The sequence below is a fragment of the Neolamprologus multifasciatus genome, chromosome 22 (assembly GCF_963576455.1).
Source record: "Neolamprologus multifasciatus chromosome 22, fNeoMul1.2, whole genome shotgun sequence".
Lineage (NCBI taxonomy): Eukaryota > Metazoa > Chordata > Actinopteri > Cichliformes > Cichlidae > Neolamprologus > Neolamprologus multifasciatus.
In genome coordinates this window covers 7,586,934-7,609,894 of record NC_140459.1, presented here as the reverse complement: position 1 = coordinate 7,609,894, position 22,961 = coordinate 7,586,934, and the positions used below count along the sequence as shown (strand labels likewise).

General features: G+C 37.2%; 1 protein-coding gene and 1 long non-coding RNA gene across 3 annotated transcripts; both read right to left on the bottom strand.

The window, feature by feature from the left end:
* Positions 1-1,386: 1,386 nt before the first annotated feature.
* LOC146492811 (uncharacterized) lies at positions 1,387-4,737 on the bottom strand. Its single transcript, XR_014872070.1, has 3 exons — positions 4,078-4,737; positions 3,484-3,606; positions 1,387-2,096 (listed from the first exon to the last, which is right to left on the bottom strand). It is a non-coding gene; the product is annotated as an uncharacterized LOC146492811 (long non-coding RNA).
* A 5,210-nt stretch (positions 4,738-9,947) lies between these two features.
* LOC146492810 (uncharacterized) lies at positions 9,948-16,820 on the bottom strand. Of its 2 annotated transcripts, XM_085149322.1 has the most exons (8): positions 15,204-16,820; positions 14,932-15,012; positions 12,810-12,923; positions 12,519-12,563; positions 11,998-12,054; positions 11,676-11,827; positions 11,444-11,565; positions 9,948-11,353 (listed from the first exon to the last, which is right to left on the bottom strand). In XM_085149322.1, the coding sequence occupies exons 1-8, from the start codon at positions 15,442-15,444 to the stop codon at positions 11,203-11,205; spliced, it is 963 nt and encodes a 320-aa protein (XP_085005448.1). In that variant the 5' UTR covers positions 15,445-16,820; the 3' UTR covers positions 9,948-11,202. The 2 variants fall into 2 exon arrangements, with proteins under 2 accessions (XP_085005448.1, XP_085005449.1); XM_085149323.1 differs by lacking the exon at positions 11,998-12,054.
* Between the last annotated feature and the right edge of the window lie 6,141 nt (positions 16,821-22,961).

Genomic DNA, 22,961 nt, shown 5'->3' with positions numbered 1-22,961 from the left:
AAATAACTTTAGATTTCAGTTTGTCTGATTATAGAACAGTTTTCCACTTTGCCTCAGTCAACTTTAAATGGGCTTTAACCTGAAGAAGATGGTGGTGTTTCTGGGTTATGGTGCCATATGGCATCATCTCTACATGACAGAGCTTTGACCTGCATTTGTGGATAGCACAGTTAGCTGTTTTTACAGACAGTGATTTCTGGAAGGGTTCCGGAGCTTATGCATGGATTTCATTGCAGAGTCATGCCTGTTTTAAAATTGGTGTCGCATGGGGGTCGGAAGATCACAGGCATCCAATATTGACTTTCAGGTTTCTCCCTTGTGGAAAGAGTTTGCTCAAGATTGACTTTTGATTTATGTACTGTAGATAAGATATTGAAAATCTTCTCAATTTTTCACTGAGGAACTCTGAAATTGTTCAATTTGTAGACGGGTCATTGATGTGAATGGCAATTTCACTGTCTTACCAGATAAAATGAAGCTTATCAGTAAGTTCAGTAGGAAGATCTGTAGTCACACATCAGTCTGCTTCCCACATGTTTGGTGGCTAATCTAGGCTTTGCATCACTTTCACTTTCCCACACTTGCTCACATCACAGGTCTAGTCCAATCATCTTTCTGCCTGCCTTCTTCAGGCCAATCAGCCTCCACGTGCCATGCTTTAAATCTCATGGCTCATCTGTCACTCTCCCTTGCAGACGCCTCCCTGCAACCCTCCTCCTCTCTCATATTACTCACGCTCCATCCAAATCTCCATCTTCATCGCCATCACTAGCGTCTAGACTGTGGGAAGTACTTCCCTAATTCTTATCACCACTGGGATTCAATTTTGCTGTAATGGCCCATCTGAATCTAATCACCAAATAGCTTAATTAATTTCTGTATATCAATAAATCATGTTCAGTTGCTTCTAATGATCTCTGCTTATTGAAATGTTAGTTAAGATTGTCCTCATTTAAAATGCTGCAAATGATTCAAAATTTATGTTTTACATGGACGTGTTAAAAAAAATACTTTATTTTTTAAAAACTTTGTGCCAAATACTTGGCCCTATGTGAAAAATTCAGCCTTTGTCTCGTCAGTTCATTTTGTCCAGTCTCTTATTGTCGACTTGTGAACTTTAACTGAGACCAGACAGGCCGGGATTTCTTTAGATCTTGTTCTGGCTTCTTTTGTGAGCTCCTGCATGAGTCGTTGATGTCTTCTTGGAGTAATTTTGGTAAGTTGGCCCCTAATTGAAAGATTCCCCACTGCTTTCTTCATTTGTGTATAAAGACTCTCACTGTGGTCACTGGAGTCCCAAAGCCTAAGAAATGGCTTTGTAACCCTTTCCAGACTGATAGATGTCAATGGCTTTAAGTGATTTCTTGATTTAACAGGTCTGACAGCAATCAGTAACCACATTATTTTCAAATATTGAAAACACAATGACAAGAAGTCAACAGACTGGAGGTGTTTATTTCCATCAAGCACAATTGTTTTTTCTGAATCAGTGTCATTCAAACTTTTCCAGGAAATAGTTTTTTCAAAAGCTTAAAAAAATAGAAAAAAAACAAAATAAATGGTTGGAAACTGTTTCACAGAAAGCACGAGAACAGCGGCTCATAATAATAATGTAAATGAAGACAAACGATATAAGACACGAAATATTATTCAAGTATATATCTGGCATGTAACTGGTGACCTGTTGAGGGCCCTCCCCCTCCGTCTACCCCCACCAAAATTTAATTGATTAAGCAGATAAAGCAATTAGAAGGATAGGTTTTCCATGTTATATTATTCAACACTTCTCTTTAAGTTTGTCCTTGTAGTTTCTTTTAAGAGTTTGTGACATCAGAGTTGAAAAGTGTCATTTCACTTTCTTTACCCTGTACTTAGATTGTTTTGTACGCTGAACCTTAATGTAAACCGAATACAAACTGTCCAGTTAAGTTATTTCTTTGAGGTATAGTGCACCATTTATCAAACCTACACTTCTGGCCAGGAGCACCACCTTTTACCTCCGTCCTGTCACAGACTTCTCCATCAGGATTTTCCTCATACCAGTTGCTGGTATGAGGAACCAGTTGTTTGGTTCTTTGTTGTTCCAGTAAATCACCCTAAGAAATAAAAACAAACAAACAATAATTGCTTCAGTAAAAACTGGTATTTTTAATTCCGGGAATAAAAAAACTATTTTAATAACAGTGAAACTTATTTATCAGTGATGAGCTGTTCACCCACAACCATGCACCATCTTTTGTAGTTAAGTGTTCTTTTCTAAACACTAATATAGACTTAAGTGTCACCTCAGCTGGTACAATCCAACTTTTATTATGCACAAGTATTGGTTAGCATTGCCGCCTCGCAGCAATTTCAATTCCACCATCAGTACTAATGTACAGTAGTTTACAATTTCACAGATAGTGACAGAAGTTCATGTTGCAGATAGAGACCATTGTGCATTAATGCATTCATCAGAACAAATGAAAAATCCATAGTGGTAGTATATCACTTTTATCCAGATCAGTAGATGTTTAAAGTGTGGAGACTGATTCATGCTGTTTTTATAATATACTGCAGGGGTGCAGGGGAAGGTAGGACCGAGTCCCCAGGAGGGGCAATTGCAAGCCTTAAAATTTCTTGTAATATGTGTCATAATTGAGACAAATGATGCAAAATGGTTATGCCCACCTGCACTTGGACTCAGTCACCTACACAGAATAACTGCATTAGCAACTTTCTGTCAAAAGAAATGTGCGCAGACACAATATACAGGTTAAGAATGATTTAGCTATAAGCAGAGTCAGTGGCACAATCAAACTAACTCAGCACAGCTTAACACCATCAAATCCTTTAATTTCAAAAAGAGCCAGAGAGAGTGAAGCAGCAGCAGGTCTGTCTCCAAATGTGACTCAAACTGAGATCATGTAGCAGCAACCAAACGTTGTTCCAAGCGATCACTCATTCACCTGTAAGCTTATCAACAATAACACCAAATGACATTAAGCTTTATTGTATGTTGGCCCAGTGGTTCTTAACGGGTGTGCCATGAGGTAAACAAGACATTTTGAGGAAGTAGGTGTTCTTCAGGGAGATGAAACAGCATTTTAAAATGCCACAATGACAGTGGCTGTTAAATAAAAAAAGAAAAATGTAGGGAGTCACATATATTGTCCATAACAATTTTTGTTGCTAGTTTTAATTAAACGTGAGCTGCAAACCAACACTCTTGCCAATGTTTTCATATCTTGTGTGTGTGTGTGAATTGTCCTGTGTATTGACTTTCATGTATCTTTCATGTCAGATGTGATTTTGTATTTTATGAGCGTGAAATCGTCTCTTCACAGACTTCCTGTGGCTGCAATAAAGTGCTGAAGTCAGAAGATGGCCAGTGCATTTGTGAGCTGACAGCACATATAAATTCTGTTTCTTTGGTAATTTAAAGCAGATCAGAAATGTTATTGATTTTAAATAAAGTTTATGAATAAAAGTGTTTAAACTCACAGAAGTAGAACGTCAAAAAGACAGCAGTTGCCAGGAGAACACAGACAACCACCACCGCCCCTATTTTTGTGGTGACCATTGACCCTCTGTTTACTTGTTCATGTTGAGGTTCAAAAACTTCATCTGTTGAATATTTAGAGGAGACAAAAGGTGGAATAATTAAATAACACAAAATAGTGTAGCTGTGTACGGGTAAAAGGACACTAATATTTATTAGTAATGATCCAGTATTTATGAGTTATAGCAGTTACAGGTTGCAGGACCACAGCTGCAAAGACCAGCAGGAAACACTGACATGCTAAATAAGGGATAGCCACATGTTGAATACATCACAAGCCCCAATCGTTCCTCTTTTTATCATTTTCTAAGCTACTTTAAACTTATAATTAAATGTCTGTCTTGGCATTTTCTCCTATCAATAAAACTTAAGTCTGAATGCTTATATTTTGCAAATGTGCAAAGTAAATATCATCATCTATAGACTTGCAGCATGATGATAGATTTTAAGATATGTGCAGATGATGTTTTTATTCCAGAATAAACATATTATGTTCAAATAGCTTTTATACAGAACAAAAGAAAAGCCGTCTTTACCTTCCCCCACATTGCCACTGTCTGAATGGCTCATCGTTTCAGGCTTAAAGATCCTGAGTTCAGAATTAGTCCAGCTGTTTCTGAATAATAGAAGGATTTATGTTTTACTGAAGCTTTTGACAAAAGCAGAAAAACACAAGTATCTGGCGACATTTCTCCTGAAGCTATGTTTGCTCTTACCTCTCTTTAGGCTGTTCAAAAGAAACACTGTACCTCATTTTCATGTTTCACAACTTTCTCATGAATTATAATAATGGGGAGGAGACTTTATCCACAGTTTAGTTCCTCATATTTGAATAACACTTTTCACAAAATCCATTTTTATACATTTCATGGAAACTACTGTGCTTTTGTAAATTAATAAAAAGGACCACAGCCCTGCAGGCACTGCAATCTTCTCCAGAGTTTGATTGCAGGACTCACAACCTTCCTCTCTTTTCCCCTTCCTCACACAGTCTTTCCAGTTGTTCAGCACCAAGAGCTGAGACAAAAAAACCCGACATCACCAGGAATTAGGCATAGAGAGCTACTAAATGCAAAATATAACCTCACGGTGGATAAGGAACAAAAAGAAAAAGTAGCCTTCAAAATAAAACAGGAAAAACCCAGAAGACGAAAACCATATAATCATTTTCCAGAGAGGACTCTCTTTTAACTTGTGGATTTAACATTTTAATCAACTATACATGCATGCATGGTTGATAACCTATCAACCATGCATGCAACCATAACTATCTTCTTCAGGTCATCTTCTACCTTTACTGGTCTTGTGGTCTCAGCGAAAGCTCAAGAGAGCCAAAGTATTCTGAACTCTTGTCTTTCCTCTTTCACTACCAGCTGTCAATCTCACTCACATTGCATCCTGTTGTCATGTAGTCACAACTGCTCTCCAAAGTTTTCTTTTTCCCATTACACTGTTGTCTGCGTATGACAACAATGAACTTGAGTGACATCCCATTTTCATCTGAAAGGTGTTTTATTGAGTTCAGGTCAAGACTCTGTCAGTCTTCCAAACCAAACTCACTTATAAATGTCTATATGGACCTTGCTTTGTGCACTGGCAGCAGTCATGTTGGAACAGGAAGGGCCAGCCACAAACTCTTCCCACAAAGAGCATTAAATTGTACAAAATGTCTTGGTATGCTGAAGCGTTAAGATGTCTGTGAAGGTTCTCAGTCATCCAGGTCATTGTAGTCAAGGAGCTTGCAAAGAAAAGCGTCTGGACTTCCCATTTGACCTGAGAACTGAAGAAGAACGTCTTCAAGCAACTTAAAGAAGTCCAGACGCTTTTCTTTGCAAGCTCCTTGACCTGAAGCGTTAAGAGTTCCTTTCACTAGAACTAAGGGCCGGGCCCAGCTCCTGAAAAAACAACCCCATTAATGTACAAACTGTAACTGCTGCCTCTGTCCTCTAGATGGAGCTTTAATAACTGAATCAAGACCATCTGCTGGATTAAAATAGGTCTCAAAAATAAAATAACATGTAAGTTGCTTTGGCACTTTGCTAATGTGGCTGAATTAAAAGAACTCTGCAGAGAAGAATAGATCAAAGTTCCTCCAGTGATGATAAAATATAATTTGAGTACACCATAAGGGGTAATCTGATTACTTGTGTAATCTGATAGCACCTTTAAAAGTAATCTGATTACTTAAACTTGTCGAGGAGATTCATGCCAACACACGTTTCCCACATTAACCTGCTCTGCGGTTTATCCTCTGTGCTGGACAGGCTGGTTATTCTACAACAGGTTATTGCAGATGTGCAATAACCTGTAATAATAATAAATGCCTCTTCATTTTTACTTAGCTCAGTTTGCATTAGTAATGACGCTTATACATACATTCAGTAAGGAAGCTCTGTATTCACTCATCTGCCTGCGTTCCTGGGTGTTTTTGTGCTGTTAGTCTATTCTTTACATCACTTCCACTTTCCCATGTTGTAACTTAATTCTGTCATCTTCACTCTGATCCACTCATTTTATTACCCACTGTAAGCCTGCCTTCATCTCATCTCCAAGTTATCCTGGCCAAAATGAGTTCCTCATCCAAGTATTAACCTGCTTCATCTCTGCCTCGACCAGCATCTAGACTCCAAAGGGCCCTTGCCTACTTCCCACCACTGTTAGGCTCTACTCTGCTATGCAGCTCCATCTGAATAGTTTATTGCTCAAACTCAGTACTTCAATAAATCATGTTCAATTCCTTAAAATGGTCTCTCTTTATTGAAATGTCTGCTGTTCTCATTTTTTTTGTTTGTCATTTTTTAGTGTTATTATAAATGTAGATTGGGTAACGGTAACTGTGTAGGAAACTGCACTGTTGCATGATGCATGCAACCAAAATAAAGTAGTTTGTAAAGATGAGCGCGGAGTGTGCAATGGCAAGTTTGGTGTAAACCGCAGAAATGGTCAGGTCCATCTATAAGGGCACAGAGTGTTTCATGTATGTAAATAAGCCATCCCCTTTATTTCATTACAGTGTTCAGATTGTTAAAATATTATTTTCTGTAACTGTCACAAAATAATGTGTGCCCCAGTCTCCAGTGAATTGTAGTACTGGAATAATGGTTATTCCTCCATTCTACCACAAGAGGGAGTATGCCCTGAAATGAGTCGTCTACAAGGGCTAAACAAAGTGGGCCACTCATTGTAAAGTAGTGGGCCTAGCAAAAGTTAAGAGACTGGTTACAAAACGTGTAATACAGTATTATGTATGGTAATCCTCATTATGTTTGTAATCATTTTTTAATCTTGATTTCATTTATTCTACTGTAAGATGTATTTGTTCAGTTTGAAACATTTCAGTCCACTGTGACGATGGACTGTGTCTGTATATTTGCAGATTGTACACCAAAGGCTGACGCTTTAAGCCCCAAAGGTTTTATTTAAGTGTGCAACACATCTCCTCCCTTCTATGGTAGACAGCTGTGTGGTGCAGACTAATAAGTGGCTTTCAGTGGTGGAAAACTTGTGTATTTCTCTAGCTGAGGCAGATATTTGACCATAATACACAGTGCCCAGTTTTGTGAAAAACCAACACAGCATATCAGCACAAAGACGTCATACCAGCTGTCATTCCAGTAGTGGATGGTTAGTGATTTGAACTTGTTTTCCAGCCATAAGACCTGGGCACCTTGCAGTCATTGTTTAAACCATAAACTTCTCTGTACACCAAAGTATTCAAGAGTCAAATGTAACGCAGAGAGAACAATGATCCCAGGCACAGCAGCAAATCTGCAAAACAATTCTGAAAAGGAAAATAGTCAACATGTTGCAATGGCCCAGCCAAACTCCACACTTCAGCTTGTGGTACTGTGGTGAGAGATTAGTGAGCGGAGTGAGACTGATGGTCATACTGCTGCGTCTACTACTGCTAATATACTAATACGACTAATAATATTGAGAAGCTTCTAAAGGTGATAATCTTTGCTGCTAATCTTCTAATCTGTTAATCTGGAACAGTATAGTTTGGCATATTCAAGTCATCAGGACTTTTTTTACTTCCAGTTTTGTTATTTTCTGAATGAGTGTGAATCCCAGGCCCACATCACAGGTGTAGCTGTAAACCAAGGGAAGGTCTAATTGTAGGTTTCCTATAATGGGTGAAAAGAGCAGATCAGTCTGGAGATCTTCAAAAGTAATCTTACACTCAGGTGTTAGCTTAAATTTGGCCGCATGTTTATTCAGCAGTTTGGAAAGTTGGGAGAAATTTGTGACAAGCTAGTGGCACAGGCAGTGTGGCAAATTTAGCCAAAATAAAGTAATTGAAATGTACTCAGTAGATATTCATCATGATAAAAGAGTAAACCAGTTCGACCAGGAACTCGGACATTACATACATATGGAAGATACTTCCAGGGATGAACAGCTGGGCTGATGTTTGGTGAAGAAGTTTGGGATCGAACCTAAAAAAAGACAGAATTAATAAATGTCAAGTGCTGAGAAGCTGCCACGGCCACTTGGGACAGCTTGACCTAATAGCACGGCGTTTCTTTTTGTTAATGTTAAATATGATAATGTAAGAATACAAACCTGTAAGTAATGTTTTATATTGCAGTCATTTCTCTCATCTTAGAAATAATAGCACTTTCCTCCATGTTGCTTCCACCTTTTTTTAAAGTTGATAACATTTTTGAGACACAAATTTAATTTAGTTTATTTTGAACTCAAAGATGAAATTCATGTCAATGTCGGTTTCCCTAATATTTAATCAATAAAAGTTAATTTGAGGCTTTACAGAGAAAAGATAAGTGAAGCTTTGCATCCCTCATCTAAAAGATAAAACTGCAGTTAGCTATAAGTTATCAGGAATTTGACTTTCAAAACTTTAAATGCTGACATTTTTTGCTACTAAAGCAATACTGCGTGATACATGAATAGTATAAGTGTCACGTTTTACATTGATAGTAAACATTTATCTGCTCTGGGTTTCATGGTCGGGAAACATTTAGCACAAATGTGTAATGGAAACATTTTGTTATCTGATCATGTGACGTGAGAAAAAGTCAGTCCCTTCACTGCTGCTTTTAGTTTAGATAAAACTTTATTAATCCCTCGGGTGGGTTACTCCAGGAAATTCAGTTCAGTTCACTTTTCGCCTCATTATTAACACTTGACTGGTTCTATTCTTTCTTTAAATTTCACCAAGTATTCTTAAAACACTGAAGGTGGCCTCAAGTTTGCTGGTACTTAAATAAAACTTCCTAGTCTCACTGACAAAAAAATAAATAAAATTGTACAGAAAGCAAATTCATAGAATCAGTGGCTAATCCTCGTACATGTCTTAGGATTGTGGAGGAAGAGAAAATGCAAATTTCACAGTGAAAGGCCGAGGAAGGTTTGAGCCCAGAATGTTGTTGATGTGAGGCAACAGTGCTAAACACTGCACCACCAGGCCAACTAAGTTTCATGCAGATAAAAATATTTTACTCCAGGATACATGTTTTTCTTCTATTCTGGGAAGTTTTGTTCAGACTGGTGAAATTAGAAATATCCTGTCTCAGAGTGACGCTGAAAAACTAGTTCATGCATTTATTACTTCCAGGCTGGACTACTGCAATTCATTATTATCAGGATGTCCAAAAACTCCCTGAAAAGCCTTCAGTTAATCCAAAATGCTGCAGCAAGAGTACTGACAGCGACTAGAAAGAGAGAGCATATTTCTCCTGTTTTGGCTTCCCTTCATTGGCTTCCTGTTAAATCCAGAATTGAATTCAAAATCCTGCTCCTCACATACAAGGTCTTAAATAATCAGGCCCCATCTTATCTTAATGACCTTGTAGTACCATATCACCCTATTAGAGCACTTTGCTCTCGCTCTGCAGGCCTACTTGTTGTTCCTAGAGTATTTAAAAGTAGAATGGGAGGCAGAGCCTTCAGTTTTCAGGCCCCTCTTCTGTGGAACCAGCTTCCACTACTTTTAAGATTAGGCTTAAAACTTTCCTTTTTGCTAAAGCATATAGTTAGGGCCCTGAATCCTCCCTTAGTTATGCTGCAATAGACGTAGGAATTTTGAATTTTTCCTTTCCAGTCACCTTTCTCACTCACTATGTATTAATAGACTTCTCTGCATTGAATCATATCTGTTATTAATCTCTGTCTCTCTTCCACAGCATGTCTTTTATCCTGTCTTCCTTCTCTCACCCCAACCGGTCGCAGCAGATGGCCCCGCCCCTCCCTGAGCCTGGTTCTGCTGGAGGTTTCTTCCTGTTAAAAGGGAATTTTTCCTTCCCACTGTCGCCAAAGTGCTTGCTCATAGGGGGTCATATGATTGTTGGGTTTTTCTCTGTATCTATGAAGCACCTTGAGGCGACGTTTGTTGTGATTTGGCGCTATATAAATAAAATTGAATTGAATTGAATTGAATTGGTGGTTGTTTGATGATCAACACTCACGTCTCACTGAAGCTCTGTTTTTCGTCACCTTCGTGTTGATGAATTTAAAGGACTGAGAGTTCCTCATTTTTAAATAGTTAAATTTTCCTTAAATTCAGATCAATGAAACATTTGTATTCTGTCATTTTAGGATATAGATAATATGTTGGTCAATAAGCTGATATCTTTTAGACATCTGGTATATTTAGCTTAGATTTAGAGCAGAGATCGTTTACTGAGAAAAGTATGACAGTGTTCACTGAAACCACACAGTAAATCATCTTCGTAGGAACTGTTTGTGTGGAAAAATGTGTGAAAGTAACATCAACAAGAAGTCAACAGACTGAAAGTGTTTATTACTAAAAAACACTAATATATGATGTTAGTTAGTTACACTATATTTATCAAACATAAAGCTAAACTCTTCCGTTTTTGGGTTTTTGTATTTTTGGTAAATTTTTCAAAGAAAAAAATGAGGCAAACTGTTCATTTCCACAGCAGCAACAATACTGTTCATAAAAACAAATCACCAAAATATGTTATTCGGATTTATTCAAGTATATTTTATTTTTTACTAAAAGCAAATCTAGAAGGGATATACAGTTTAGACATTAGCTTTATAAACATATCGCAACTCCAACGTCTGTATTTTTACCGAGACACTTTTATAGGCTGACTGAATTTTAGACAACTGCATATTTACAGTGTTCAGTTATTTCTCACAAATACTTCTTTGAGGCTTTTTGCAGGATGTAAGCTTCCGATCATTAGCTCCACCTTTCCCCCCAACTGTTCTTGTGTGGAAATGTGTGAGAGTAACATCAACAAGATGAAAGTATTTATTACTCAAAAATACAGTACAACTAATATATATTATATGAGTTAGTTACATTATATTTATAAAACATAAAACTTGGATAAATGGTAACCAAACTCTTCCATTAAACTGAAGTTTTTGTAATTTTTTTTGTAAATTTCTTAACGAAATAATGAGGCAAATTTTTCATTTCCACAGCAGCAACGCCCCCGTACACCACAACAATACTGTTAATAAAAACAAATCACCAAAATATGTTATTCAGATTTATTCAAGTATATTTTATTTTTTACTAAAAGCAAATCTATAAGAGATATACAGTTTAGACATTAACTTTGTAAACATATCGCAACTCCAACGCCTGTATTTTTACTGACACTTTTTTATAGGCTGACTGAACTTTAGACAGTTGCACATTTACAATGTTCAGTTACTGTTTATTTCTCACAAATACTTCTAAGATGCATTTTGCAGGACGAAAACTTAGCTCCACCTTTTGCCTTCACCTTTAAACAGATTTGCTCATCAGGATTTGCACCTTTCGTCCCATTCTTACTGTCTTGATCTTTGTTTTTCCAAAAAGTCAAACTAAGAAATAAAACAAAACAGAAGATGTTCAGTAAAAAATGGTGACTTTCATTCTGGAAATGAATACAAATATTTTCACAATAATTGAACCTTGTGTTCAGCGGTGATCCGTCCCCCCAAACCCATGTGTTGTTTTTATCTAAGTATATCAGTTCGATCCAGAACTTGTCATCAGAGTTCTTGATTTCTTTCAGTTTTCTCTCCAGGAATTCCTGAAAGAATTTGTATTAAAATTATTCTGAGATGTTTCTGTTATGAGATGATGAAACAGCAGGATGTGATAAAATACATGAGAACATGAATCTGCAGCGGTGTTTTATACCTGCTCCTCCTTGCTGTTTATCTTAACCAGATCTCCTTTTTTATCTCTACATTCCTTTCTGCTCTCGTTCCAGGAGGTTTTAGTGATGGAGAAATAATAGCACTTTCCTTCATGTTGCTTCCAGCCATCTTCACATTTATAACTCAGCTGATCTTTGAAGAGATTACAACAACAACTTCAGACAGGTGGAGAAAGTCATTGTTCATGTTTTCTCCTCTTTCTGTCACTCCAACAGTCAATGTTTCTTTAAGCATCATCAGAGGATAAAAATAATAATAAGAAAATATAAAAATATAAATATAAAAAATAATTGAAAATTTACTTTTTGCATCAGGACATTGTGAACATGTAGGCTGCACCGTGCTCCGTGGTTTTGGTTCTATTTTGGGGAAAAAAGGGATCTGACTGTCATCACTCTAATTTAAACTCATCTTCATGTGGTTTGGGAGCAGCAGGAGGCTTCTTCTGTCCTCCAGTTATATTCTAATTTCCTCTTTCTGTCAGTCCATCAATGTTTATTTAATCATCATCAGAGGGTACAAATATGTCAAAGACAAAATTCAAAACTTACTTTTTATTTCAGGAGACTGTTGGACATGTACACTACTGTATTGTCTAGCATCTTAGCACAATTTTTTTTTTAAATTTATCTCTTGTTCATCAAGAATGTCTCTGTTTTTCAAATACTGAACAGAAATTAACAAAAGTCTTATACTACAGCCAAAACAGGGTTTGGATATTCATGTAATATTAGGTGTTGTGAACGTTGTAAATTAGAGTTTAGATGTCTGAAAAAATCCACCTTCGATCCAGCATTGCAGCTTTGGAGTTTCACATGTTTACCTTTCTCTTTGTTTCTCCCCTCTCTGCAATGTCCTTGCTTAAATGCTGATTTAAAAAAGTGTAAGACAAAAAACAAAGAAATCAGTCAACAACAAACTAAAAGACATGTAGATTTTTGAATTCCTTAAGTTAAAAAAAGTATTTTATGACATGAGCCCTAAAAAGTTAAAACAAGTAAACACATCCACTTGAGAAATGTTAAACAGAAAGATTTACTTTGCCCTTATTTTATTTTTTTAGAACACTATCCTTGTAAATATTATGAAAGAAACTTAAAATTGTAGCGCTCACAGGTAACACACAGAGCAATGACAGCAGCAGCCAGGAGAGCAATGACAACCAGCAGGACCGCTCTCTCTGAGAGCAGCTTCGAATGTCTGCTCAGCTCTGCTTGTTGAGGAAGCTCTGAAGAGTTAGCAAAGACAGAGATGACACAGATATGAGAGATAAACATGTACAGATTGTTGTCACAACAACGTGAGTTTAGAATATACAAGGTGTGATCAAGAATTTCTGACTCAGAAGAGTCACAAATAAGATGCTTCTTACAGCTGGCAGGTACCAGCTCATGGGGCAGTTTAGAAAATAAAACACAATAACCAAAGTAATTTTATGTAGCTGATATTAGATATAAAGACTGTAGTCCTTGCATGTGGACTTTCATTAGAGCTGCAGTTTACTGGTTCTCTAAGTACCACCCAGGAAGACATGAAATAACTTTAGCTGAGAACTCCTCAACCAAACAACCTCAAACACAACGCTTCACTTCCTGTGGTTTCCAGCATTGCTCCTACTTTAGCATCAGATTAAGAGTTATCGAGAAATGTTAAAAGAACACAAGAAAACCTCTGAGTAAATGTTTGATTTTATGTTTTTAATATTTTTATGATCCACTTTGTGATTTTGATCATGAAAGCTCCTGTGTATTTATATTTTACCTTTACTCACTGCTTGAAGTGAGATGAAACTCCTTTAAAGATACTTTCTCAGTTTGCTTTTTTCTGGCCTTTTTCTGGCTTTATAAAATAGGCGAAGTGAAGAGTGACAGGAAAGTGGAGGGAGAGAGAGGGTAGGACATGTGGCAAGGCCTGTGATGAGCAGACGATCGGCAGGTCATTCCAGTGAGCTAAACCAGCACCCACTTAAATGAAAATTAGACACCAGTATATCTCGATGCTATATACATATATATGTATGTTTATAGTTACATGTATACGATATCCATATCAATTTTATTTCCATCATCACACTGACAGTCTACGACACCACTGTAAGTTTGTTAGTGAACAAATGCACATCTTTTTTTTCCTTTTATGGGAACGCTGTCCATTGAATAAAATTCTGTCCATGAAATTTCTCTTTAACTTAATAAGGCTATTTATTACCTTCTATTACCTTATTATACTTTAGATTAAAAAACCCTTTCTGTTTTTTCAGTACTACTTTTAATGTTTGAAGCCGGTGTTGTGCCAAAAAGTGATTGTCTGCCAAAAACTGATTTCCGGTATTTGCCAAAAACTGATTGCTCGTATTTAAACTGCTATAAGTAACTTGTTGGGCTATGATATGTGAAACATATGTCAAATGCATCGCTTATGGATGACATAAAGTCATCTTGAGCCACAAACAACATTCGTGTAACAAGGTAGAAGCCGCAATCAGTTTTTGGCAGTGACTTTTATATAACCTTTATTTATGCAGTTAAAAAAAATCTCATTAACATTAAAAATGTCTTTTGTAAGAGTAAGTTGGCCAAGAGGACAGCAGAAATGGCAGCAAATATTACAATAGTTCTGTAAAAATATTTTAAGTGGGGATAAAGGACCAGATTGGTTATAATGTAAGTACAATAACACAGAGTTGTAAAGATACTTGAAAAACGGATATTTTTTTAATTCTCTATATAACCCCTTTGTAAACCCTATTCACCGAAGTGTATTTACGAACATACGTAAAGATATTACACAGAAAAAATACACAGAAACATTGGAAATCAGTTTTTGGCAGACAATCACTTTTTGGCACAACACCGGTCACGGCAGATTGCTCCCTTCTTCTGGGTTCTTCCTTGTAGAGTGTCTATTGATTGTTCGGGCTGTTTTTGTGAAATGCTGCCATATAAATAAAACTCAATGGAATTGAATTGATCTATTTGGTGCACACATTAACTGTAAAAATGCTACATACAATAACATGCAGCAAGATTTTTTTTTTGCGGTATGTTTTTTTAAAAAATTGATTCACTCTCATTTTTTGTTTCCAAAGTCAGCGCTCTGTGTGACTTAAGAACAACGTTTTTATTTTTAAGTAAAAAATACAAATAGATTTATCTGATGGCTGTTCGCTTCCTGATCGATACTGAGTGCTGTTCAAAGTTCATCCTCCTGTTAAATAAAACCTCCTCTGTACCTACCAGGCACCTCTGTCGTGGACGGCTGAGTCCTTGAAATATTGACTTGAGAGAAAGTGGGATTAGCCACTGGAGAAGCTCTTTCTACAACACAAAACATGAAACCAGACTCTTAGTTAGTTAGAAATTCTTGTCTGTTGATACATTTTATTTTAAAAATTCCCTACAAGGTTGTACTTAAAAAATAAAACAAGAAAACCACAAGAAACTGCTATTTTGAGTTTTTTTTCTGAGAAATCTTATTACTCATTAGAAAGATGAATATACAGACTCACCATTGGTCTCCCTCTTTGCTTTTATAAACCTCACATTAGAATAAAGCACTTCTTCTTCAGGCATTTTGATGCTTTGTGCTACCATCAGTGAGACTGAAAGAGAAGTTACACAACACGCAGACAACATGAAAAACAACTTCCTGTAAAACGGAAGAAGGGGGGGGGGGGGCTTTATAAACCACAACTCCACAATATCTGACTTTTTTAATCTCATGTCATTTTCAAAAGAAATGTTTCGCATCCATTTCTTGTGTGGATAAAATAAATAAATAATAAATATATAAAAAACGAAGAAGTCACTGAGATGACCAGACAGAATAACTGTTCGTAAGCACAAAGAAGTTGTAAATAATTCTCTTCAGCTGTAATGAATCAATCAGTGTGCAATGCTTTCCTTTAAAAGTTAAGATCTTAAAGCAGGGATTCGAAATGTCTTTTGTTATGACCTAAGATAATCTGTTGCCTCGAAGGTGTGTTTGTTGGTGGAGCTGCTGATTGGTTTGTAAAGGTTTCTGTATCTGGATTGGATAATTGAATGGACAGCAGCATCTTAAACTCCAGCTGACAGCCACCTCTGTCCACTCTGTCCACGAAGAACCAAGCAGTTGCAAGTAGCACCAAGTAGTTGTATGAGAAGCCTGAACAGAAGTCCATTAAATAATTTTGTGAGCTAAGTTGTGTTTCTGATATGCTGTTAGTTAAGAGTGTTTTGTAGAGAAATGTAAATACTTATCCACTGCATATATTGAGCACTGCAGCAGTAGCAGGAGTGAGACGAGTGTTTGTGTTGAAATCCATTTTGGTTATTGGTTAGAAACATTGGTTCAATAATTGTTTTTTGTTTTCCTTTTATTTTCGCTCAGAGAACACTGAGGAACACTGGACACTTTTATTTGTTGACATGGCACTGTTAACCTCCAAAGCAGATAAACTGCTGCTTAGCATCTTCAGCTGTTCTGTGTCGCTAGCCTTTTCTGGGAGTGGCAGGAGTGAGGAGTTGTGCGTCATGTTATGTCGAGGGTACCCCTAGACCACTAGGCAAAGTAACACTTTCCTGTTCTAGGCAAACAGATAATTCATTATTACATAAAATAAGCTTTAAAATCTTTTAATTCTTTTTATTTAGCAAGTGTAACTCGTGGCAAAACCTGCAACAGACAGGCCATCATGTCCATTTCAGGCTTTGCCTCTCCAAAGCATGAAAAGCACACACATGCAGAAGCTGCAGTAACAACAGATACAGATATTTTATTTCAAGCCAACATAAAAATAATCACCGGAAAGTGATTAAACAGACATTATTAACACATTTACATATTAGCATCTACAGGACCTGGGAATACTTCATATGTTTGTTTTTTTTTAAATTCACTAGCAAATTCTTGGCTTTAAATATTCTCTCCCCCTGCTGGTAATGAAACTTCTGCATGCATATCCTTTCACATTTTGGGAAGGCAAAGCATTTTGAGCACACCCCACCTCCAACCCCCTCAGGGGATATGAAACACCTAAAAAGGCTAATTTACATTAAAGATCACTGCTCTCAAAAACTGACATAGATGTTGTTTTTCCAAAAAGTGATTGTCTGCTAAAAATTGAATTCTGATGTTTTAATGTGTTTTTAAAAAAAAGTCTAATAACTTTACTTACATTAGTAAATAAACGGTAGTGTAAGGGATTTATCAAGGAGTTATACATAAAATAAAGAAATGACCTGCTTTTGAAGTATCTTTATGACTCTTTGTATTTGATGACCCATATTATCATCAATCCAGTCCTTTTTGGTCGCTTCAAGTAAGTTTATAGATCTGTGATGTTATATTTGTCACAATTTCTGCTGCCCTCTTGGCTAGATCTCCTGTGAAATACACATTTTTAATGTCAATGACACTTTTTACGGGGATAAATAAAGAATATATAAAAGTCACTTTTCCAAAACACTGAGTGCATCAGCTACATTGTGATAAGATATTCTTTGTGAGAGATATGATTGACCTAATTTTGACGGTTAGAGGTCAACAAGTCATTTATAGCAGCTTAAATTCCTGCCATAATTTTTTAAGTACCAGAAATCCCTTTTGGCAAGCGATCACTTTTTGGCACTGCCACATGAAACAAGCATTGAATGAGTGCGGCTTGAACCGTGGTGTCCCAAGTGCACTGTCTCTCGATGAGGACGTGGTCCTCTGCGACCGACCCAAATGCATCAGTGGCATCATCATCATCATTGTCGTCATCGGCACCATCGGCAGTGTCGCTAACAACATCAGCAGCAGTAGGACCGAGGACTGTAAGACACAAAAGTACATATGTAGGGGTTGTACTGTGCTCTACTGTTCCACATGTGCAAGCTGGGTCTAGGTAGGTAAGCATTGTAAGTTGGTGTGTAGGTAGGTGTATAGAGAGCAAGTGGTCTCAGGGACACAGAAGAAAAAGAAGAACAAGAACAAGAAGCTCATGGTGGCTCAGAATGACTCTTCTGTTTTGTTGCAGGTCAGACTGACCCATCTTAAAATTAAATCATCTAAATTAAGTACAAGAGCAAAACAAAGAGTCAAGGCCGCAATCAGTTGCAAAAGCACTAGAGTCTAAATGAATGTTGTCTCTGTTGTCATGAGTAAATGGACACTCGCCCTGCAACGCCTCTGTGTGTGATACTTGTCACCGTTTTATTTTCTGGAAGGCACCATGTGGTTGACTTGAGTGCTGAACTCAGTCCTGTTGCGTCTCCAAAGACAACATCCCACCCCCAACAAAACTCACACCTAAACACCCAAATAGTGATATCACTTATACACCCACCCAAATCCATCAAGTGAATGCTGGTGTGATACACTTTTAACCTTGCAACCATGCAATTTAAACAGAGCTTTAAAGTCAACATTTGGCATTACAGCCTTTGTTCTTCAACAAAGGCTGAACTCTTGTGAAACGCTTTCATGTTATTTCTTTAAGTAGTCTCCAGGACCAGTTCTCCAGCCTTCTTAAATGACATTTAAAGCTCTTCTTTATATGTTTGCTGTCATCTGTTACTTTAAATAAATTTGGTGATTTGCAGTACAAAATGTCTAAATGGTCAAACTGACTGTAAAGTTTCATCCATTTATTTTACATTTTCAAAATGTAACTAAGTTTTTATATTTTAACAGGTGAAAATATTTAATTATGAAATGTGTTAAAAGAATGTGAAACTATACAAGTCAAAGTTTTTGTGAACAAAGCGCCATCTGTTGATCACACTCTGCAATTGCATTAAAGTGACGTATGTACTGTGGAAAGTCCACACCAGTGGCAATTCTAGGTGGCTGTATCTGTGAACAGTAAACACATTTTTTTTTTAAAAAAGAAAAGAATTCAAAGTGCCAAAAAAAGACGTGTTATCACCCCGGGATCATGATATATGTGTTGTGCAGTGATAGTGCAGCAGAAAATGTTAGCGGTAAAATCGTGTGGATACAAGTACCAAATCAATTTTTATGACGATTCATCATACTCTCTTCATGAAATCCATTAGTCAGGCTAAATTTAAAAACCACCAACCGGTAAGAACATTTAGAGACAAATTCGACAAGACTGGGCTTTGTGAGTTTCTTCATGCTTAGTCTTGTAAAAGTTGAGTTTAGAAGTCTAAAAGTAATCAAAAGCTATATAAAGGTACTTGTTATGCAGATGACCTTCCTGATGCAACCCTACCATGTATCTGGTTTTGGTATCACCACAAGGACGCCACCAGCTTGTGATATCCTGAAGATTCTTTTTTTTGTCATTTCTTTACCTTCTTCACATGTTTTGCATGTAATAAGCGCATATTCTGGCCTGTGAGACTCATTCAGACACTCAGACACCCAATATCATTAAAATGAAGACACATGATACTCATTTTACATTTTCGCTTGTTTGTTCACTCTTTCCCAACATGCTTGCATTTAAACCGGGTCCCCTGTCTCTGCTATGATACCCGTCTCTCTTTGTATGTGATTTGCTGTTCCCATTAAGTCCCATCCCTACCTGCATGAATTCTCAGCAGAGCTGAAGATTTGGCTCCCACATACCCACGGGCCAATAATAACCGACATATGAAATTATCTGGGAGGCTAGTATAACGTCCTCAGCCTAGGGGTAATCTGGGCATAACAAGAAGTGTGACCAGGAAGAGAGGATGCTCTGCCTATTCCTAAATAAAAACCAGTTAAACTAATTAATCAATCAATCAATATTTATTTCTATAGCACATTTAAAAAGGACAGTGTCCATGCAAGTGCTTCATATAAGGTAGCAAAGCAGAATACTACAAAAGGCAACAATAACAGTTAAAAACAATTACAGTTACAGTGACAGTTACAGTTAAACAGCACAAATGCAGACCGGGTGGAAGTCGGAACTAATTTGCTTCAAAGGCAAGATGGAACAAGTGAGGTTTAAGCGTGATTTGAACGATTGAATGGATTCTGACATGCGGACATCAATAGGAAGATTATTCCAGAGTTTAGGTGCAACAATTGCAAAAGCTCGGTTCCCTCTAGTCTTTCGTCGGGGCCTTTGTTACACTAAGAGCAGTTGGTTAGAGCAGTGGTTCCCAAACTTTTTTTGCTAGCCTTCTTGCTTTCTGCTCAAATTAAAAGTGTACAATGTGAAGTTTTCCTTGTTCTAATCCAGTCAGAATAGCCTGTGCTGTAAAAGCCATTTGTGTCCCTCTGATTTACTAAAATGGATCCAAACTCATAACAATCACATGTTGTTACTGTTGTTGGTTATGCTAGATATACAGTGTTGGGGAGTAACGGAATACATGTACGTATTTAAAATACAAAATATGAGTAACTGTATTCCGTTACAGTTACCGTTTAAAAAGGTAGTATTTAGAATACAGTTACTTTGTTGAAATAAATGGATTACACGGTGGTACTTCCCTGTTTCATATTGTGGCGGGTCAGGCCTGTTTGGGTTTTGTTTGACAGCTACTTTCTGTTGTTCCAGGTGGCAGCGTTACGGTTGCCATGGTTACAGGGTGACGCTCTCTCTGCGTGTTTCCTGGGTGAGAGAGGCCTTTTTTGTTGTTGTTGTGCTAAGCTAATAGGCAGAATGCTACCGGTATAGCTCTAAAGAATTCTATAAAGAATGTAGCATCATAGGCAGTGTAGTCCGTGCTGCAGGGAGAATGGACTGCCATACTCGTTATGTGGCTGTGAGCGCGAGGAGGAAGAAAAAGGAAAAGTACGAGCTGTCATCGAGCAAAAACAGGAGCTGGAAGCATGTAAATATAATAATAACCACTGCAGCCAAGAAGAGTGCCTGACGAGCCCAGTTGTAAGTAAGCTATTAAGACTCGCGGTGTTCGTGTTTTCCTCCAAAAACAATAAGTTCCGTTGGAGCAGCCTTTCAACGCCTCTCTCTGTCTCTCGCTAGCAAGGTTGACCCAGACAACAAAGTATAGCTAGTTTTCAGCTACGAGCCCGACACAGAACCCACCGTATTAGCCAGAGGTGCCTTTACTACGTTTCAGAGCCGCGGACCTTCAGTAACAGTAATAAATCACAGCAATAGTACATTCATGTAGTTGTAAACAGCATGATGATATATTAAGTAATCCAAAGTATTCAAAATACGTTACTCTCATTGAGTAACGTAACGGAATACGTTACAGAATACATTTTGGGGCATGTATTCTGTATTCTGTAATAGAATATATTTTAAAAGTAACCTTCCCAACACTGTAGATATATGAAGACATGTTGCACACAGCAGAAAACATTTGCTTTGAAAAATGTGAAAATTAATTAATGAAGAATGTTACAAAATTTAAATCTTTTTGTCTTCAATTTATCATTTATATCTATTTAAACAGTTACATTTGTTTCCCGTATTTTTGCTCCTGCTCCCTATGTTTTAATAATAATAATCAGATCACAGAACTGATTTATGTGTGGTGAGTACGTTCATTTGTACTATCTCACATGTCTGAGTTCATTTTATTACAACACTTTCTTTTATATTTTAAAATTAATTAAATTAATATGCTGCCTTTTTTGAGCCCCTCACATCCCTGAACTGGTTAATTGGTTGAAAATTTGATGTATAGATTCTTGAGCTTTTCATCCTTTCATCAGTGTTGGTAACATTTATGGAAAAGACCCCATTAATAAAGCATGTGATAACACCAAAGTGAACAGAAACACAGTCCAAACAACACCAGCTGTTAGCAGACTAATCTTTTCACACACATTACCTTGAAACCTGAGGGCTCAGCGAATCATACTGTGAGCTTTTTGGCACCGACAGTGACGACATGTATGTGCACAAAGTATTCCAGCTTTTGTCCTGGGATACCTTCTTGTTTTTTGGGTATAGCACACAGAGCTGACTGTGAAGACATGTTACACACAGCATTAAAAACCCTAATCCACGAACCTTCCTGAAACCCAAAGAATATCTGAACTATAAAATCTTAGCTTATTTTTTTTTTTAAATTAAAGAAGGCCTAATTCAGAACATGCACATGGAAAATTCAGTCAATATTCAAAATATAATTGTAATATTAATTAACAGAACAAAAAAGCTTTCTTTCTAAGATCAGGAGGCTAATATGTAGCATTTCTACAGGTCTCCTATTTGTAAAACCGGTTTACTAAGTTTCCTGTTCTAAATTTTATATATTTATGATTTTACATACTTCTTTGCTACGTTTACTCTAAAGGTTCATGTTATAATGGCCTACTGCTCAGTTTCCAAACTACTGAATAGTGGAAGTGGATCACTCAGTTTTACTGTTAGGAAAAGCAAAAAAGAAAATTAAAAGAAATGAAATATTCTCATTTTGATGAGCTCAAGATCTTAAACCTGCAGGTTATTGTATAGAGCTTTACTTAGTCCCTATGGACCCCAAAGCGCTTTACACTACATTCAGTCATCCACCCATTCACACACTGGTGATGGCAGCTATATTGTAGCCACAGCTGCCCTGGGGCGCACTGACAGAGGCGAGGCTGCCGGATACTGGTGCCACCACCAGTAGGCAACGGGTGAAGGGTCTTGCCCAAGGACACAACGACTGAGACTGTCGGATTCACAGAATAAATGTTTTAAAAACACAGTGATGTTTGGGTTTTGCCTTTATTTTTATTGCACTTGTGTCAACTCCTGTAAATAGATGGCTCTTCACACTCAATTTATTTCCAAATTTCAACTAGCTTCCAACAGTGTTTCAAGTTAAAAGAACCACAACTGTTAGAAATAGAAATGTGAAGCATAAAACTTTGCTGTATCACAATCAAGATAGGAACTAAGAATTTCAAAAACATTTACCTGCTCAATATTTTATCAAAGCTTACTTTAGTTTTTGAGAGGTTCGTTTTAAAGCACCAGTGTGATTCTTCACATAAAATTTCACTCCTTTCCAAGTCCTCCCATTAAGCTCCACAGGTCAAGCCTCAATGCATTCAACACACCGAGCCTTCCCAAGAACCTTTACAGATCTAATGTAGGCATTACACGTTTTTGCCACTGCCTGGATTTCGTCTGTACTGCACTGACTGTTGGGTTTGTGACACTGGTGGAAATAAAGAAACAAAAAATAGTAAAACAATTTCCCTGCTGATAATATTCCCTGACTGTAAGGGTAGTGTAGGACAATTTGAACCTGGCACTTTCAGGGCCTAACAAATTATGCCTACGTGTTAATTCAGAGATGAGGAAAGAAAATGTGAGTCAATTTAAACCATTATGTTTAGCTTAAAACAGTAGATAGAGTCATTGTAGTCA

Coding starts and splice junctions, on each gene's coding strand:
- LOC146492810 (XM_085149322.1), bottom strand. CDS start 15,444: ATGCGAAACATTTCTTTTGAAAATGACATGAGATTAAAAAAGTCAGAT. Junction 12,564..12,809: donor CATTGCTCTGTGTGTTACCT/GTGAGCGCTACA, acceptor TTTTTAAATCAG/CATTTAAGCAAGGACATTGC. Junction 11,828..11,997: donor ACAATGTCCTGATGCAAAAA/GTAAATTTTCAA, acceptor ATCTCTTCAAAG/ATCAGCTGAGTTATAAATGT.